Source organism: Odocoileus virginianus, chromosome 17 (assembly GCF_023699985.2).
Source record: "Odocoileus virginianus isolate 20LAN1187 ecotype Illinois chromosome 17, Ovbor_1.2, whole genome shotgun sequence".
In the NCBI taxonomy this organism is placed as follows: domain Eukaryota; kingdom Metazoa; phylum Chordata; class Mammalia; order Artiodactyla; family Cervidae; genus Odocoileus; species Odocoileus virginianus.
The window spans coordinates 36669523-36690300 of record NC_069690.1 but is presented as its reverse complement, the minus strand read 5'-3'; the positions used below and the strand labels follow the sequence as shown (position 1 = coordinate 36690300).

General features: G+C 41.1%; 1 protein-coding gene across 4 annotated transcripts; it reads right to left on the bottom strand.

The window, feature by feature from the left end:
• Positions 1-882: 882 nt before the first annotated feature.
• Positions 883-19799, bottom strand: CBX1 (chromobox 1). Of its 4 annotated transcripts, none has more exons than XM_020870747.2 (5): positions 19570-19799; positions 4866-5042; positions 4241-4418; positions 3583-3677; positions 883-1319 (listed from the first exon to the last, which is right to left on the bottom strand). In XM_020870747.2, exons 2-5 carry the CDS (start codon positions 5003-5005, stop codon positions 1175-1177), a joined length of 558 nt encoding a protein of 185 aa, XP_020726406.1. In that variant the 5' UTR covers positions 5006-5042; positions 19570-19799; the 3' UTR covers positions 883-1174. The 4 variants fall into 4 exon arrangements, with proteins under 4 accessions (XP_020726406.1, XP_070335443.1, XP_070335441.1 ...); XM_070479342.1 differs by having other exon boundaries at positions 4866-5039; XM_070479340.1 differs by lacking the exon at positions 19570-19799 and adding an exon at positions 19480-19498.
• Between the last annotated feature and the right edge of the window lie 979 nt (positions 19800-20778).

Sequence of the window (20778 nt, the reverse complement as noted above, 5' to 3'; positions counted from 1 at the left end):
GATGGATCTCATGACTCAAGACAGCGTTTTGGATTTTAGTTAATTCTTAGGATTAAAAAATTTGTTTTGTTTTAAAGTGAACCACTGCCCCAGTATGAAAATTAAATCTTCTCCTGAGACCAGGGCTTTTGAAATCATTCAACTCTTGAACTTGTGCTGTCAGTGACTGAACCCTGCCACCAGTGGTTTCAAAGTTCAAAAAACAGAGGCGCCAAGAGTTTTCCACCCTATAAGCACCGGCCCTTGTCTTTCCCTACTCACTTACCTCCTATACCACTCTCTGCCCTTCCCTAAATACTTCACCAGTGGCTTGGATGGAGAAGCTGATATTGGTAACTTCACAAAAGGAAAAGAAAGGGTCTTCTTGTCAGTTTCATAAGTAGCACCTCTAAGACAGAATGATCTGCCTGTGTATACACTCCCATAAGACTTTTCCTCCTCAACCAGTTTCCATCCCCCAAATGGCAGCTTTGGTAGCTTCTTAGTCCTTTGTTGGGAACAGCATTAAGCTCAGGCAGGGAATACCTTGGCTTCTAAGTTTCAGGCATTCACAGCTTTTAAACAGTCTCTCACAGTCCTCATTTAGGTTGCCAATGACATTTTTTGAAAGGATACAATATTCTGGACACAGAACCCAATCATCATTAGTTGTTCTTTCTTTTGTTTTACCACTTCCCCAAATTTTAACAAAAATGATCCTAACCCATCTCCCTTTTTCCCACCCCACCCCACCCACCCCAAATAATACACCAGTAATAGCCAAAAACTACACACATGCTACGCTGTAAAAATGCAGAGTTAACACTATCGGGAAGAAGGCTGTGTGGGTTGTGGAGATGCTCTTTGAAGATTTACAGTTATCTCTTGCTCTCCCACATCCCATTCTGCGTTTTGTCCTTCATAGAAGGCCCTTTGCTTTTTTTTTTTTAAGCAAAGTTCAGAACGGGTTGCCTTGAAACACTGACCCTCCTTCCCCTCCACCGGGATGGGTGTGCAAACTATACAGCATGGAACAGCTTTAAAGCACTTGGGCTGCTGTAGGGCACAGAAACTATACTGGCTCTTCAAAGGACATCTTCTCAAGCCACCTTTATGGTGTCAAGACAAGTAGAACTCCTTCTTTCCCCACTTGAAACCCACAGTCAGATGTGACAGGGGCTGGTATTCAAGAAAGTTAATTCTTATCATCTTTTTTGTCATCATCCTCTGAGGGGTAAGAATGCCACGTCAGCCTTTCCTCATAGAAGGATATGACAACCTGCGGGCACTTGACATTGGCCTCCTTGGCGGGAACCAGGTCAGCCTCGTCAGAGTTCTTCCTGTGGAACAAAGCACAGAGAGACTTTGAGACCAGTGTTGGTGGTCTCCTGACATGGGTCTCCCAAGAGACTGGGCTTTAAAAAGACTAATTCCAGAAGCCAGGCCAGGGAAGGATGATAACATGGGGTAAGCATCATGTACTAGCAGCTTTTAGCCAAATAATATCCTCAGATATCTTCTCCCGTTGAAAATACCCTCTTTGTCAAAAGCTAACTCTGAACCCCTGGGAACCTCTGAACACCCCCACACATAAAAAACATGACACTCTCAGATTCTTTGAAGGAGTAAGAGAGGCTACTATATTCCGCCAAAGCCATATCCCAGCTACTAAAAGTCCATGGAGAGATCCTGGCCTGGTAACAGGATTTAATACCATGTTGGGTAATAAGATTTAATACCAATCTGGCTCTGGCCAGAGCCAATGCAGGTAGAGACTTTGTTGCTGACTCATAATCACACTGTTTAACACTACCAAATACCATGCGCACACAGATAGGCCACAACTCCCAGGTGCTTTGAAATGGTGCTTCAAAACTGGGAGGTAGAAAATAAAGGGGCTGTTATGTAATTTTCTATATTTTTCTGAATTTTAAAATGTTCTCAAAAAATTGAAAACCACATACATATTACAAGGGACTTAGGCATAAGCTCTCTCTTCAGGTCACTGGGAACATCCTAGATGAAAGCAATAGCACAGGGCAGGCAGCAGACAGATACATGTAAGAGGGGATCTCTGATGAGGCACCACACCAAACTTCTGGAACACCAGCAACATGTATCACCTAAGCCACACAGCCCCACCGACCCAGGGAAGAGTAAGCCAGAAAAGTATGTTTTTTAACAACAGATAAGAGAATGGGAAGGAAAAGAAGTATAACAGTATGGGAGCCTGAAGCAGCCTACCCCTTGCTGACAATTCAACAACAGCCTCTGAGGTAACTATTCAGTCATTTCACTGCACAGAAAAATAGCTACTTAGGGAAATGAACAAGTATCTCCATTCTCTAGGAGAAATAACTTTAAAATGAACCTGGTTTTATAATCAACATCCAATCTTAACTTGCAATTACATTCAGCTATAATCTTTACACATACTAGTGAGTCAACCAAAGGGATGTAATGTCAAGCAATAGGAAGTGCTGCCATTACTCAGATTGGTCACATACAGCCACACAAAAGTATATCATAAATGGACTGAGTAACTCCTGATATTAATTCTTTTCCCCCATATGCAGCACCTTAAGAATGAACTTTTCTCCTACAGGCCAGCAATAAATAAGCTAAAAGAAGGTCAGGTTCAATAAACACCTAGGGAATGCATGGGGAAAAAAAAATAAAGAGGTTTAGCCAGCTATGACACTGACTTTCAGTGTTCCAAGTTAGGCCTCTCTTGCCACCTTCTAAAGGAGAGAAATCAGTATAGATACAAGTTTCCAAGAAGGTTCTAGACTGATAAAAGGATAAAGTCCTTTTAGAATAATGCTTCCTTGGCACAGGCTTAGAATTATTCACTCCTAATTTATATTTTAAAGGCAGTGACTGAGCTCCATTTTGGGGAGAGGAGAACAAGCATTTCCGACAAGCAAGAAAAAGGGAAGAAAGTCTTCCTTTTGGATAGAGAACTTTGGGTTAATTATCGTTCTTAAGAGTCTCAGGACAACTGCTTTCATTAAGATGTTTCATGGAATACTACTACCACTGGTTATAGTGAAAAAAAAAGCAGGCTTCTCTGCGCTTAGTAAAGGGGCCTTGCTGACCCCTGCTGGCAGACTTTGCAATTGAAAATTTGCACCAACTGGAAAGGATCTAACCAGAACAAAGAAAGAGCTTCAGAAATTCTTTCCTAATCCTGAGAAGTTAACAGAATTTCTGATCCTGGGGCTAGCCCGATCTCTATTAACAAAGTGGTGGAAAGGGAGGATGGTTCAATCACATTTCATTTTTTCCCCCTTTATTACAGAAGTGAAATATGATTTCTTCCTGTATACACCTCTCTACTCTAGATTTTCTCCCACCTCCTACCAAAAAAAAAAAAAAGGGTGGGGGGGGGGGCAAAAATCTGAGAATCCCAAGGGCCCTACCTGTAACTCATGAGACTAGGCTGGCAGTTAGGCCGAGAGTAACTATTGAAGGACTATGCCATCTTAAAGATTTCACACCTGGGCAAGTAGAATTTCCAAGGTCTACCTCTTTTCCTTTGGCATGGAACAGATGAGGAGAAGAAAAAAAACCACCACCACACAGAGCCACTGGCAGACTCACCATTTCATTAGGAACATGAGTTCTCCACTGGAGTCCGTAGCTCCAATAATCCGCTCTGGTTCCAAACCCCGGGCAAAGCCTCGTGGCTTTTCTGACTGTAAAAACCAGATGGAACAATTTTAACTGCATGGGATTGTTCTCCAGACCAGAGCTACTCCTGTTCTGATGATGTAATCAAATCCTTCTGCCAACATTTCACCAATTCTTTGGCTCTAAGTCACAAGCCTTTTAGAATCAGAGTGATTATTCCATCAAGTTTTGATGTGCTTGAGGTTTCCCCATGTGTAAAAAGGGACATTCATCTCAAGCCAAATAAATGTTCACAATTGTTTCTTCACCCTCAAAAGGTACCTTACTTTATGGTACTGAATGGATTAAAGCCTGAAATGATTAAAACATTGACAGCATCTCCTCACACACATTAATACCTTTGCACTTACTTGTTCTTAAACCTCAGATGTGAGTAGATTATGTGGCTTCATGAGAGACCCCCACCCCCCACCCCGCAGACATTTTTAAAGCATTAGCCTATCTAAGACTGCAAAAGGACTGAGATCCAAGCAGCAGCAGAAAAAAGGTGCTGAAATTATCTGGCTGTCAGCTTCTTTGACAGCAGCATGAATTCTGGGCTAGTAAAAATTCTTACTTCAAGTCTTACCTCTTCTTTCTTCTTCTTTGGTTTGCTCTCCTCCCCCTTATCTTCTGAATCAGAATCAGCTTTGCGCTTGCCTCCCTCTGATTTATCTGTCTCGTGTGCTGTTTTCTGTGACTGCAGAAACTCAGCAATGAGGTCAGGGCAATCCAGGTTCTCTTCTGGTTCCCATGTGTTATCCTCACTGAAACCAGAGGCACACGAGTCACAAAGTTAGTACACACTCACACCACTGAGAGGCACAGGAGGACGAGAGCTGCTGGCCTTGGAGAAGAACTCGATTCTGTCCAAGACCAAGAACTCGACAAAGCTCAAATTACTTGGGAGGTGGTAGGGGGCTTTTTAATATTAACACAAATCAAAAGCTGCCTCCCTCAAAAGAGAGTTTCCTTTCTCTTTGCAAACTTCCATCAGTCTTAAGCCACACACAAACCTGCTCATCAGAAACTGGTCACGCATGATAGCATTTAGTACATGTAGATCATGTTCCTAATCGGACTATAAGCCATGGAGGCCAAGCCAGAGTCACAATGTACCATCAGAGCACCCCGTGCCCTGTCCTGCACACGGTCAGCCTCCCGAGAAGCAGCTGGTGGCCGAGTGCACAGCCCCTCCGGGCAGAGACACTCACTCTGAGAACCCCTTCCACTTCAGCAGGTACTCCACTTTGCCCTTCACCACTCGGCGGTCTAGGACTTTCTCCACCACATACTCTTCCTCCTCTTCTTCTAGCACCTCCTCCACTTTCTTCTTGTTTTGTTTTTTCCCCATAGTGCCCGCCAGCTTTCTGGTATAAAGGATGACGCTGCTAAAATGATAAAGGAAATAAAAAGGACATTAGGGCACTCTTCTTAGGGGAATATGTGGATAAGAAAACCAGGGATATAAAAAATGACTTTAATAGGGCACGAAGCTGTTATCAAATGTTATGCCTATTCATTTTCAATACCCAAGAGTTTTCTGATTATGCTGAACTAGAAAGTTAGTTTTCTAAAACAGCTCCAACTAATCTCACTGCAAAACTTCTTTATGCCTGCACATCCACTTAAAACTTTTATACTCATTCTAAGTTTAAAAATAACTCCCAATACTTCTCTACTTGTGATAGCTAAAGTATTACATTAATTTGAAAGAAAAGCAACCTTCCCAAAAATAAGGTCTATACATCAAACCTAAAATATATATAACCCGCTGATCCATACTTTCTCCTATTCTCTGAATGTTTTTCAATTTCACCAAAGTATTCGACTTGGGTTTTTACTATGGGAAATGGCTTATCCTATTTATTAGACATCTAGTTTAATTTTCCCTTCTGTATATGCATATATAATATATACAATTCTGCATTGTTAAGCACCATCTCATTTGAGTTCCCTTAAGACTTATGTGGTTTTTTTTTTCTAAGAATGCCACCATTAATTCTCATTTGTTAAGTTTTTATTCTTTTTATTTCTAAGTCTGAGAAAGATTCATAAAAATGCCAGAATGACCATGAGATTCTCTAATGAATTTGGAAGTAAGTATGGGAAAAAAGATATCACACGTAACAACACCTGTATTCTTTTGTATAATATATCAGGCTAGGTAACCTCTAGGGCTTCCCAGGTGGCGCTAGTGGTAAAGAACCCACCTGCCAACGCAGGAGACATAAGAGACATGGGTTTGATTCCTGGGTTGAGAAGATCCCCTGGAGGAGGGCATGGCAACCCACTCTGGTATTCTTGCCTGGAGAATCCTATGGACAGAGGAGCCTGGTGGGCTACAGTCCACAGGTTGCAAAGAGTCAGACACAACTGAAGAGACTTAGCACACATGCACAGTGACCTCCAAGGGTTTCTCCAGTCCCCTACAAAGCTGTTCTCTTTGGTCCCTCGTACAACTCTTCTAACTGCTGGGTAGGCACTGGGCTGCCATCTGTGGGATTGCACAGAGTTGGACACGGCTGAAGCGACAGCAGCAGCAGTAGCAGGCATAAAGCCTACAACTGTGTCAGTAGGTGGCGCCATAAGATACTAATACAATAAAACTGATCTACAAAACTGGCTGAAATCTACAAACTGATAGATCAGCTACCAGCAGGAAGTATAGAGTCAAAACTATGGCAGATGATCCAAGACAGGAAAGTGGTTACTACCATGTTTCATGTTTGTATTTAAGGCAGTGCCAATTTGGGGGGTTAAACTGCTTATTTCTAGCATCCTTGGGAAAGGAGTCTTACTGAGTGAAAGTATAAACACTTTTACATATTTTTAAACTGGCATGTGGACAGAATATATTTAGAAAGAGCTCATCTATAGACTATATGAAATAAATCTTACATAAAAATCACACTCACCATTGTGAATCAGTTACAATATCTACAGATGTTGAGTTAGTTTACATTCTGAGATATTCTCATTTCGGTACATATGAGCAGTTTGGACTAGTGAAACAACAAATATTTGGTTGGCTGCTAGAAAATTTTAGACATTGCCGGAGACTGGAGATTCTAGAGAGTAAGTAATGGTCCCTGTTTTCCAGAAACCTCATGTCTGCCGATTAAAAATAAAGATGCCTCTTCCATTAAAGGCATTCTGAACTTCACATGGAAAGTTTTCTGAAGTGCTTTTAGTGCGGTCTATGGCAACACCCAATGCCCCTGTCCACACAGCTCACACATTCATCTATGCTGACTCCTCCTCTTTATTTACATTTGCTCGTTCCTCTTCTTTTTTTTTTACCAAAGATTTTGCTTTCCTCCCTCCCCAACCCCTGTTTTAGTGCCACACAAGTTTTCCTTTTCTTCTGTTACTGAAGAGACTAATCAATGCATTGACTGTCAGCTTTGGCTAATTATTGGCTACTGTGCCTCTGATTCAAAGGCTGTTTCTTCTTCCTGGAGGGAAGTATTTTCAGGTTTTCAGAATTCTGATTGCCATGATAAGTGTTATTTTATCCGGAAAGAAAACAAATCTAATTTTATTCTTTAGGATAAGTGCTGCAGTAATAGCTGCTCCCAAGAACAAGTGCTACTCTTTGCAGGATTTATCATCAGTCTTTGGTTAAAGTGCAGAGAAAAATAAATTGACAGTTACCTTTCAATAACAAAGGGTACCACAACTCCCTACAGTGGTTTGGACTCAGAAATTAGAAGCCACTCCCTTTCTAAACAGACAGAAAGAAAACAGTGGTTTATAGACAACTCTAAACCAGTAACTGAAAAAATAAATAAACCAGTAACTGTTCCCTAATCAACCTTTTTCTAAGCAATTAAAGAAAGTAAAGAAAAGGCAGTCTTATCACTATGGCTTCAGAATTAGCTATTTATCTGTGTTGTCTACATTAATAGCTGTATTTGTCTTACAGAAAGTCCTGCTACTACAAAATAATGACAGTGTCTACCTCATCTCTAGCTACTGGGAAATCTGGAGTGAGACTTCTTGATTTTCCTCTTACTCACTTAACTCATTGTCCTAAGAGCAACTCAAATGAGAAGTGAAGAATGAAAACACCTCCACTTCTGTCTTGAGTTTTCGTAACTAGCTCATCCCAGCATCTGTCTCCAGGTTAGATTCTTTATATTGGAGATTCTCAGCCAGGCTTCCCAATTTGAGTTTTTTCCTTATTTATTGGTACATCTCTGGGGTCTTGAATAAGCCATTTGTCAAAGTCAGTAGAGAAGTGGATTAAATACACAACTCACTCTTCCCACAAAACCAAGCACTTTCAGACAAGCCAAAGTGAAGGTGTCAGTTGCTCAGTCGTGTCCAACTCTTTGCGACCCCATGGACTGTAGCCCTCCAGGGTTCTCCATCCGTGGGATTTTCCAGAATACTGGAGTGAATTGTCATTTCCTTCTCTAGGGAATCTTCCTGACTCAAGGATCGAACTTGGGTCTTTCGCATTGTGGGCAGACTCTTTACCATCTGAGCCACCAGGGAAGTCAGACAAGCCAAGATCTCCCTTAAATATTACGACAGACCAGTCGTTTGCATATACTTTCCAAACTGATGTCAAGAGAAATCCCCTCTCCTTGAATACGGCAGTCTCCAAATACCAGCAGTAACATCTGGAAGGAGGGCTCTGAATTGGAATTGCTTGGCAAGGAAATTTCAAAGTAACTCAGATCAGAGTAGTAGCACAATGGAAAAATGCCATTAGTCAATTCTATTTGCCTCTCTCTAAATATCCTGGCAACCAAATTATAGCATAAAAAGTGCCAAAATCAATGAACAAAGGGTCAAGATATATACCAGAACATCATAATGTGTACACACAGGTGAATAGTTCTAAATTAACTCAGAAATATTAGTCTGCGGACAAGTCTTCTTAAGGCTCATCACAATGTTTCAGACAAAAATACCTATGATCAGTTAAGCTGCTACAATTTTTACCTAAATATTTAACTGGATCTGCCACATTAAAAAAATTCTTTTTAATTTTGTCTGTGCTGGGTCTTCACTGCTGCACTCAGGCTTTCTCTAGTTGCAGAGAGTGGGGGCTACTCTCTAGTTTCGGTGTACAGGTTTCTCATTGCAGTGGCTTCTCTTGTTCCAAGAGTATGGGCTCTAGGGCACCGGGGCTTCAGTAGCTGGGGATGGCTGGTCTCTATAGAGGGCAGACATCAGTAGTTGTGGTGCACAGGCTTAGCTGCCCCAAGGCACGTGGGATCTTCCCAAAGCAGGGATCAACCCCATGTGTCCTGCTTTGGCAGGCGGATTCTGAACCACTGGACCACCAGGGAAGTCTGATTTGCCACATTTAAAATGCCTAGAAAAATAATACCTCACATTTATATTGCACTTTACAGTTAATGTGCTACCACAACTCATTTGATCTTTGAAATCATACTATAAAATAAGCCATTCAGATGCCACTGACACCAGAGATAACACAACAGATTTACAGGAAATAAACCTCCCAAGGTCACACAATTAATAAAATTATAGCACTTCAGTATGCACATCTCCTAGCAGGGCTGGGCTAATCACCCTGACACACACACAGATCTAGGAGCTAGACCAAACAACATACTTAAGGGAGATTTCCCTCCAGCCTGTACTAGGAAAGGATCTAAAGGTCTGACTTGATCCTCTCTACAATTTGTCATCAGTAAATAAGAAATGACTGACAATGATTTCTTTCAGTTAAGACCTTGGAATATGTATAGGTGTTTAAAAATTACTTGGTCTTTTCCAGTGAGTCTGCTGATGTGGAGAGCAGGCTCATTTGAAAAGACCCTCATGCTGGGAAAGACTGAAGGCAAAAGAAGGGGGCAGCTGAGGAAGAGATGGTTAGATAGCATCACTGACTCAATGGACATGAATTTGAGCAGACTCTGGGAGATGGTAGAGGACAGAGGAGCCTGGTGTGCTGCATCCATGGGGTCGCAACTTAGTGAATGAACAGCTGTTAATTAAATAATCACGTGTGACAAAGTTTTGGTTTTTAGGGCCCCAGGAGTCTTCTGAGTCTTTTAAACTGACAAGTGCCATGTGCTCAGTTGTTTCAGTCATGTCCGACTCTTTGTAACCCCATGGACAGCAGCCCGCCAGGCTCCTCTGTCCATGGGATTTTCCTGGCAAGAACGCTGCTAGGAGAATGGGTTGCCATTTCCTCCTCCAGGGGTTCTTCCCGACCCAGGGATCATAGGAAGCAACTCTTCATCAGTTGATTTTGAGATTGCAGCAATTTAGTCTACGGCCATACCACCCTGAACACGCCCGATTTCATCTGATCTCGGAAGCTAAGCAGGGTCGGGCCTGGTTAGTACTTGGATGGGAGATTGCAGCAATTTACTCTTCAGACTCCACTTCAAAATCTAATTCTCTTGCTATTTCCACTACATGTGCATTTCCTTCACTAAAGTCTTGAACTCCTCAAGGTCATCCATAAGGGTCAGGAATTAACTTCTTCCAAATTCCTATTAGTGTTGATATTCTGACCTCTTCCAATGAACCACGAATGTTGTTAATGGTATCTAGAATGGTGAATCCTTTCCAGAAGGTTTTCAATTTTCTTCCCCCAGATCTATCTGAGTCGTCACTATCTATGGCCGTTATAGCCTTACAAAATGTATTTCTTAAATAATAAGACTTGAAAGTCAAAATGACTCCTTGATCCACCAGCTGCAGAATGATGCTGTGTTTGCAGGCATGAAAACAACATTAATCTTTTACATCTCCATTAGAGCTCTTGGGTGACCAAGTGTATTATCAATAAGCAGTAATATTTTGAAAAGAATCTTTTTTCCTGAGCAGCAGGCCTCAACAGTGGGCTTAAAATACTGTAACTTTATTGTGTGCAGCAGATCTTTTCACACCAATTATTAGTTTTTCCATGTGGAATAAATTAAGATTTAAAATGATAAAGTTACTGTTAAGGAGATGCACTGGGCAATAGAAAAAGCTGAAGAGTTTTGTCTGAAACTGGAAAACAGAATAGTCTGGAAAAAAGGGATATAAGGAAAGTACCATACCATTGCTAAGACCAAAAAAAGCAGCTTTGGGGGCCATGTTGTAAACTTTTTTGTAAACATATGTGCTGTCATCCAGGTTTTGTTATTCCATTTATAGAACACAGTCAGAGTAGATTTTTAAGGGCCCTAAGATTTTTGGAATGGTGAATGAGCACTGGCTTCAACTGAAAGTCACCAGCTATATTAGCCCCTATAGAGTCAGCCTGTCCTTTGAAGCCAGGTATTGACCTCTCCTGCTATGACAAAGTCCTAAACGGCATCTTCTTCCAATAAAAGGTTGTTTCAACTACGTTGAAAATATGTTGTTTACTGTAGCCAACTTCATTAATTGTTTTAGCTAGATCTTCTAGATAACTTGCTGTACCTTCTACATCAGCACTTGCACCACTTGCATCACCTTGCACTTTTAAGTTACGAAGACAGCTTTTTTTAAATCTTACTAACCAACCTCTGCTGACTTTTCTGCAGCTACCTTACCTTGTGAGGCTTTCATAGAAACGAGTTAGGGCCTCCTCTGGATTAGACTTTGCCTTAAGGAAATGTTGTAACTGGTTTAATCTTCTATCCAGACCATTAAAACTTTCTACATATGAGCAAAAGGCTGTTTTGTTTTCTTATCATTCATGTGTTCACTGGAGTAGCACTTTTAATTTCCTTCAGAAACTTCCTTTGCATTCATAACTTGGCTAACCAGTGCCTATCTTTGGCCTTCGGCTTTTAACATGCCTTCCTCATTAAACTTAATAGTTTTTAGCCTCTAAAGTGAGTGACACAACTTTTCCTCTCACTTGAATACTTACAGGGCATTGTAGTGTTATTAAATGGCCTAATTTCAAGGAATAGGGAGGCCTGGGGAGAGGAACAGAGACTGGAACAGCTGGCAGATTAAGTTCTGCTGTCTTAAATGGGCATGGTTTGTGGTACCCAAAAACAATTACAATAGTAATATCAAAGATCACTGGAAAAAAAAAAAGATCACTGGTCACTGTTTAACAGTAATGAAACATTTGAGGTATTGAGAGAATTGCCAAAATGTGACACAGAGACATAAAGTGAGCAGATGCTGTGGGAAAAATGACATTGATAGACTTCCTCGACACAGGGTTGCCACAAACTTTTACCTTGTAAACCTTCAATTTGTAAAAAATTCAATTATCTTCAAAACACAATAAAGTGAAGTCTGAGTGAAGGGGTATGAGAAGGATCTGAGAAGACAATGTAAGCATAGCTCCTGCTTGCCATCACATACCTGAATTATAAAGGGCTACCCCAGAACTTCCAAGCTGATTTCTTGCCAGCTTTCAGAAAGGTCCAACTCCAGATGGGAGGACAAGGTAACATCTACAGACCTCTAAAACCAGATCAGTAGGGCGTTTTCAGTAAATGCTAAGGTAAAACACACTGGTCTGGTGAGGTGACCATCTATATTAAGAAAGAATTCACAGGAAAGCAGACCTTGAGCAGAGAACTTTCACCTAAATGAGAAAAAGACTCACCTATGAAATTTATAAATACAGAAGTCTACATCCAGTGAGTCAAAAAATAGAGTATGTGTAGTATTTCTTAAAATATTTTGTTTTCCTAATTGTAATATAACTTGTAATATAACATATATATTCATATTCTATTACAAAATTATTTAATGTAGGAAATCAAAGTTTCCTTCCTCAAAACCTGTCTTTGTCCTTCTACATGTAAACTAACCCAGATGTACATATGTGAAAATAGATATTACAGTTCTATAATTTGCCTTTTAATATAATGTATCTCTGACATTGTTCCATAAAGATCTCCATTCTTAAGCTGCACAGTATTACATATCATATGGACACACCATACTCTAACCATTCACCTAGTGATGAAAATTTGGGTTGTTTCCTATTTTTTATTATTGCAAACAGTGTTGCTTTGATCACGGCATCTCATCTTTAAAAGCTCCTTAGGCGATCTGACGCACATCCTCAGAAAAAAGTCACTGCTACAAGAGGATTGACAGAAACTACATTCCTCAGTAAAATTACATAATTATTGCAAACACAAATCAATTCTTATACTTAGCGAAAAGGTAGGTGAACATTTTACTTCCTCCATAAAGCCCATTATTCCAGTCCATTTAGAATGAGACTGGAACAGTAAGTGATAACTGATGTTCTTGAAAACAAAACTTCTGTATCATATTCAACAGCATTCACTCTAGACCTTTTTTCTCCTAGCAATGAAACTGGAAGAGTACTGCTTGAAGACTCCTTAGAATTCCTCTAACCAGATGAAAGCTAGCAGTATGACCACCAGAAGCATATCTTTCCTGCCCTTGATCTCTCAAAACTATGCCTCTAGGCATTATGTATATTTACTGCAAACTCAGTTTCCTCATCTGTGAAATAGGTGTAATAACTCCATGGAATTCCTCTGGGGTGAGCTTTTTATGACCTTCTGGCATTCATTATCTATTTACATATTTGCACCTATGTCCTACTTCATTATTTACTGCATTAAGCATGAGAATAACTCTGAAATCCAATGCAATGGGGACTTGGTGAGAAAATACCATTTTTCCCTCCTATGTATATGGCTGAAATTCATGGCTAGGTTTTTCAAAACATCAGAGCAGCTCCAGAACACTCAAGAAGGACTCAGGTCTGATTGATAAGAATGACCAATAATTACAAAACAGGAACCAAGATCTCATTTCTGGAAGACTTGAGAGAGAAGAACTGCCAGAAACTGAGAAATCACATTTCATATGCCTGAAGTGTAGAAATTCCTTATGTTCTTTCTTTTATCTCATCCAGGCAGAAAAATAAAGACCTCGCAGTAAATGGCAAAAGGAATCTATCTTCCTATGAAGATAAGACAGGTGAGGAAAAGAAGTAAATTCTGGATACAAACAATGGAAAATTTCAACAGAATTATTTGCAAAAGGAATTTTAAGATTTCTGAAGAAACTACATAAATACCAAAAGTCAGTTTTAATGATTTATATGGTAAAGTTCTATAATAAACTTCAGAGGTTATGATTTCAGGCTCTGATTTTACAGATATACTTTTTTAAAAGGTCAATTACTCAATTAAATGAATGTTCTAAGAATTCATGTAGCTTTTACTGAGTTCAGGACAAAATTATGACATTGATTTCTCTCTATTCATACTCTGTATCTGGTCTCTTACTAAATCCTGTTGATTTTTTTTTTTTTTTAGTTCTACCAGTTTATTGCTACCAACCCATCTCCCTCCACCCTCGTGCACACATGCTCAGTCATGTAACTCCATGGACTGCAGCCCGCCAGGCTCCTCTGTCCATGGACTTTTCCATGCAAGAATACTGGAGTGGGTTGCCATTTCCTTCTCCTCCTGTTGATTTTTTATCTTAAGTATCTTTTAACTTATACATTTGTCTAGTCCCACTACTACCATCCTACTCCAGGTAACCACCATCTCCTGCCCGGGTAACTCCTAACCCAGTTCATTCTCAACAGCTGCCACTGATGTAAAAATGCAGACCTCCATACGATTATCTGCAGGCATTTGAACTGAAGACCACTGCATCTAACCCTATCAATCACGCTTACCTTGCCCTTTGCCCCATTCCTCACTTAACAATTCCCTTAACTAAAATGCCCCCAGAAGAAGCATCCTTGAAGCCCCAGACTAGGTTTAGGTTAACTCTTCCCGTGAACATACTCCTACATCATCTACTGAGTGTCTATTATGTGTCAGACACTAGAAAAATGGGGAGAACACCACAAACAAAATCCCTGGTCTCTTAAGAGTTTATATTCTAACATGGACAAATAAGTGAGCATGAGTGGGAGTGCATGCACGCATGTGTCTGCAGAGTAGGGCTCAGACAAGAAGCAAGAAAACATTAATGGGACTTCCCTAGTGGTGCAGTGGTTAAGATTTCGCCTTCCAATGCAGAGGGTGTGGGTTGGTCAGGGAGCTAAGATTCCACATGCTTCGCCACCAAAACATAAAACAGAAGCACTACTGTAACAAATTCAATGAAGATTTTAAAGAGACAACTCGGCATAACTTAGAAAAATACACCAAATTTAGAGAAGAGTGGGTTCAAAGTCCCAGGGTGAGAAGAGCTTGCTTTATCTGAGGAACAGAAGCGTGGCCAGGTAGAAAGAGCTAGACTGAGGGAGCAGCAGACAAGAATCAGATGATAATTAATGTGTATTTCACTCCCCACTTCATTCTTTCTTCATCTAGCTCCTTTTTCCATTCCATGTTTTCCTTACCTGTCTTCTGCCTCTAGCTTAGGTTCAAGGCCTAGTCAGTTAACAGTATAAAAGTTAATGGCTACAGCTCTACTAGCTTTTAATATGATCTATTAAAAAAACAAATTAAAACAATAAGCATTTACTAAGAGCCTAGGTGGAAAAAGGTAACCAATTCATTCCAGCTGCTAAAGCATTGAAAGCTTCTGAAAGTTCCACATCACAGGAACCCCCTTCGACCCAGGCAAATGGAACTGCTGGGCCAGGGTAGCAGGATCTGCAGACTCACAGTACAGGCTTTTGAAAATGCCATAAGGGTTAGTAATAACATATAACTTTTACTGAATACTGAACACTTAATGCATAGAAAGGCACTTAATTCAACTCTCACAACAAACACTATTAAGTCCATTTCACAAATGAGGAAACTAAGGCTTTCTGAAGCAAAGGAAAATTACCAAAGTCCCCCAAGGATAAGACAGAACTAGGACTGTAAGATTGAAAACATACAAAAAAGTACAAAAGCAAATGAAGTTCACTTTCATTTCAACAGAAGAAATAGGAGTATGTAATAATTAACAAAAGAAATCTAAACAAGAATAAGTAGCCACAAAAGTATTATAGGGGTTTAGAAAAATAATTAGGGTGACTAGAGAGGTTTTGAAAAGTCAGGATTTGAGGTAAGGCTCCAACAGCATTTGAAAAGGGGGACTGGAGGGAGGCAATTTGTTGGAGGCAACTATTGTTAACAAATGCAATGAGGCACTTCTGAGGTAGGCAAGGTGTAAACCATCTTGGGTGGGAGTAGACTGAACAGGAAAGCAGCAGGTAACTGCTAAAAAATTTTCTGCAAAGTCTCCTCCTCCTCCCTTAGAAAGGCCAAACTCCTCAGTATAACATCTAACACCCTTTAGATTCACCTATTCCATACTCCCACTTCCCTTACAAATCTTACATTCCTGTCAAAACAGAAAACTCTAACCTGAACATACCCTGCATACTTCCTCCATGCACGGATTTGCTCTTTATTAAGAAGTGTGTGTGTGCACACGCTCAGTGTGTCCAGCTGTTTGCGACCCCCTGGACTGCGGCCTGCCAGGCTCTTCTGTCCATGGAATTTTCCAGGCAAGAATACTGGAGTGGGTTGCTATTATCCTGTCCAAAACTAGTACTCAAAATCTTACCCATCCTTCAAGAGCTAGCGCAAATGCTACTTCTTCCATCATGTCTACCCAACTTAGCCAAATGTTATTTCTCTTTTTCTTGTAATTACCAAAGCATTTTGTTTTTATTTTTACTCAGACACTCAATTAAAGGTAGGTCTGGACCTGGCATACAGTGCTGAACCCCATATGGGCAGTAAGAATGAATGTCTCAGAATCAGATAACGAAGGAACAGAGGTTGAAAGCTCTTAGCTTTTCAGGGAAAGATTAGCAAACAAATTGGATTATGATCAGTAGCATTACCAGACACTGAAAGGCAGGTGAAGGCATGTATAGAACATTCAATTTGTAGTCCTTCTGACTCATGTTTCTAAATGCTTTTAGTTCGTTTGTGAGCTGTGGCTGTTTTTGAGCCAAATGCTTTCCAGATGGAAAACTTTACTGAGCAAAAAACAAGAATTTGTGCCACATACCCGGTGAGCAGGAGTTTCATTTTTAAAGGAATCCCTGTCCTCAAATTTTGGGATCTAGGACTAGAATATCAGTGTGAAAATAAAATTAGAATTTTATCTGAGATGTGTCCAAAACTTTGGCTAACTCCTTTTCATTGTGCTGATGTAAATAAAACTATATATACATACATACATATATATATTTATATATATATAAAAGCCACAGGGATCTGTAAATATTAGGACACAATGATACCAGAAGCAAAACTTTGGCTAACTCCTTTTCATTGTGCTAATGTAAATAAAACTATGTATATATACATACATACATATATATATAAGCCACAGGGATCTGTAAATATTAGCAGGACAAAATGATACCAGAAGCAAATCTTTTAGTTTAAAATGCAATAAAAGTGATTAGAAAGCAAGACCAGAATTATGACTAAGTTGGAATTAAAAGCAGAGACCAAAGCATTCATAGACAACAAAACAAAACCAGAATAATGACACTAACTTCTCAAATACCAGTTGTTAAGCTTTCAATGTGTTAGCCGCTATTAAAGAAAGGCACAATTTCACAGACAAATTAGGCCATCCTCTCTTGGTCAGCAAAACACAAAAGCTTAAAGGCAGTAACTCAAATACTTACACGATCAGAATTTTGCCCTTATTCAAATAACTTCTCCAATTAACCTTGGAAAGGCTATTCAAGTTTTCAATAGACATTGCTATTGAGAAATACTTAGCTCCATACAAAGGATACAAAATTTTCAAAATACTTACATAACAGAAAATACTCAAAGTACTATATAGCTTGCGGTTGAAACCCAGATCCTGAGTGCTCTCCTAGTCCTGGCTTAGGGTATTTAAAACTGCCACTTACACAATCCGCATACCTTTTCTGTATTTAATACCTGGATGAGTATATTAAAAACAGAGGCTAAGACAAGAATGCCAAAGGCAACAGTTTTACTCTGACAAATGTCATAGAACAAAAACAGGCAAATTGATTATATAAATGCACACTGAGTCATTCTGCTAACACAGGGAATTCTCAGGAAGATCTCAAAGCCGTATCCATTCATTCAACAATATGAATGAACTATGTTAAGAGTCTTGGATGAACAAGAGGCATGGCTCATCCTACATGAACCCATAAACTAGCCATAGCATCTTATTTCAAAAACTACTCAGAAAAATAAACTATGATGCAAAAATTCATCAAATACAACAGAAAATCTGTTATACCATCAGAGATAGTATACGAAAAAGGAAGATTTCATTGGTAAACTAGTAGAAAATGACAAAAATGCATCACCTCTCTTTAAGTGGTGTGAATTCAAAAAGAAATATTTTCCTAGTCTCTAAAATGGGCACCAGAAGATAGAAAGGTTACTTCCTTTCTTTAGATGATGATAAAAATTAGTATCCTGTAGTCAAACTGCAGGATAAGGGTATTCTTTCTCAGTCTCCTTTAATCAAGAAGCTAGAAGCACAAAGCTACACGTATTTACATTTTTAATGGAAAAACAAACAACAAAAAAAAACTTAGGCTACAGCAGCCAATGAAGAAAACAGCACCACAGAGAAAACTGTAAAGGACTCAAAAGTCTGAACTGCCCTAAGGCTTTATCAAGGAGTGGCCGATTCCAACAATGCGCTCTTCAATCGTATCACTTTCCATACAAACATCTGTAAGCACTTTGGAACACAGGCACTAATTTCCCAACTGTATTCCTGCAGCCATTCCAAAATCTTGGACCTTTTAAAACTATTCCAAAATGCCGACCTGATTCTTAACACAATTGAGAAGGGTATCTTAAACCCCCGGCCAGAGGTTCTGGTATAACTGATCTAGTAAATGCCACCTCAATAGAGTCGAACCAGTACATGACTGAATGCAACAGCAATCCAAGAAAAACCTTCATCTGAAGTTTTGAAAAAGGGGTAAAGTAGTGCTCCCTTCGTATTCAAGTTTACTAGAAAGGACAGCTGGCTAAAAAACTTAAGGAAAAAAAATCTCACAATCTCATGAACTTTTCTACGTTCTCTCTCAATTTACCACATCATCTCACAATCTCTAACTTCATTCTTTAAATATGAACTCATCTACACATTTCTAATTTCACTGCCTTTTGTGACCAGCAACAATCCCAGATAAAAACTTATGTAATTAATTATGAATTAAAGCAAGAGTTGCACTTGGACGTTTTAACTCCTTAAAGGAAACACGGAGTGAAGGCAATAGAAAACCTGGAAAAGATAATAAAATGCGTTCCATCTTTTCTTCACACATTATTCTTACAGCCGATCAACCAGGAAGCAAGCGGTGGCCAGTTTTTCCCTTTTCTTGTGCAAGCCTCACAGAAAAGCTCTCGGGACCTCCGCCCACTTACTCAATTTCTCCCCGCTACCCCCAGTCCCCGAGCAAAACGAGGCAAATACCACCCCTCCTTCTAGACCCTTCCCCAATTTACTCAACAGACCTCCCCAAAGCACTACACTTTGGGCTGCCCTGCCCCCCACCCCCTTAAAATTTCCTCGAAGTTACTGCTCCGTAACTCGGCAAGCGGAGTTCCTCTCGCAGCCCTGGCTGGATCCAATATTCTCAGGTTACATTTCTAACCTCGGGTCTTGCAGTCGTCAACCCTCCCTACGCTGATTCAAGCGCCCAGGCTGTCCCGTCAGTCCTCTTCCCAATTTACTGTTTCCTCTCCAGCCCAATCCCCCAGCCGTCCACCCAACCCACGTAGCATTGTCTCGGTCTGCTCAGGCCGAAGAGCGACCCGCAACTGCTCGGCCCACCCCAAATCGCTTCAATCTCGGGCTCCGGACTCGCCGCCCCGCCCTCTCCATCTTCTCGCGCTCTTCGCCCTACCCACTGCGCCCGGCAGAAGGTCCGGCGCGGGGAGGGAGAGGGACTCGGGCGCGCTCCCCGCTCCTAACCTCCGCCGCGAGCTCGCGGCCCCTGATCCAGGGCTCCCGCCGCCGCCGCGCACCATCCCCCCGCTTGCCCGCCTCTAGCGGGCTCTTCACCTCAGAGCAGCGCCCACAAGCCCGAGAGGAATCGGTGCCGCGCTACTGGCGGGTCTTGTCCGGCCGGCCGGGGGAGTGGCGACCAGAAAAGCAACAAGCCGGGTGACCACTGTCGAGCCCCCTCACTGAAGCGGCGTACCGCAGGCCCTTGCCAACGGCCCTCCCCTCAGACGAACAAAAGAGCCTCGCACTCTGCGCTGCCCGCCGCCCGCACTGCGCAGGCGCGACGACCCGCCGCACAGCAATATGGGACTCGTAGTCCGTTCTGGACTACAAGACCCGAAGTGCTGCGCGCCTTCCACGGCGCCACGCACAGTTTGCGAGGGTTTCCAGAAGTTTTAATTTTTCTACCGCTAGTGCTGAATCGACTGTAGTTCAGAACACTGCAACCTAGCAAACTAAAATGTGTGGTTTTACAAGCGAACCCCTTGATGTTCGGTGTAAAATATAAACCACTTTTGGACAGTAGTTCATATCCTTGAAAATTTTGAATCTTATTTCTCACCAGATCTCTATAAGGCTCCTACTTCTCATCTTTGAGTTTAAAGTACTTCCCCTTCGAGGATTTCCCTGACCTCCTAAGCTAAGCCAGGTCCCCCTGGTAGGTGTCATTCATGATATCCTGAACTTCCCCCTTACACTGGCTGCACGAATGGGCGGCTATAGTGCCGAAACCCTCAATATCCGTGAGTACCCCTCCCTCACCCAGCCTCCTCAAAGACACACAGAAATAGGCAAAAAACCTGTTTCTTATTGTTTGAGACAAGTGTTGTATTTCTGATTTCAGCTAGACTGCTGTCCCCAAACCTGTTCATGTGGAAATTTGGTCTCATGATAATGTTCACCCTACTTTACTGTCATTAATTAGTGTCTGCCTCCTTTGTTGGACTTAAAACTCCACTCCCGTTAGGGCAGAAACCTCCGCCCAGTACAGCGCCTAGCATAAGACAGTCAAATTAACATTTGTTGAGTCAATGATTAAATAGGTTAATATGTGGGCTTCCCTTGTGGCTCTGCTGATAAAGAATCTGCCTGCAATGTGGGATACTTGGGTTCGATCCCTGGGTTGGGATGATCCCTGGGTTGGGATGATCCCCTGGAGAAGGGAAAGGCTACCCACTCCAGTATTCTGGCCTGGAGAATTCCATGGACTGTATAATTCATGCAGTTGCAGAGTCTGACACGACTGTCACTTTCACTTCTCAGGTG

What these genes read in the sequence shown, in the direction of transcription:
- CBX1 (XM_020870747.2), bottom strand. Translation starts at nt 5,005, where the DNA reads ATGGGGAAAAAACAAAACAAGAAGAAAGTGGAGGAGGTGCTAGAAGAA. An exon ending in CAAAGAAGAAGAAAGAAGAG is followed by an intron (nt 3,678 to 4,240) that starts GTAAGACTTGAA and finishes TGGTTTTTACAG; the next exon opens with TCAGAAAAGCCACGAGGCTT. An exon ending in CTCATGTTCCTAATGAAATG is followed by an intron (nt 1,320 to 3,582) that starts GTGAGTCTGCCA and finishes TTTGTTCCACAG; the next exon opens with GAAGAACTCTGACGAGGCTG.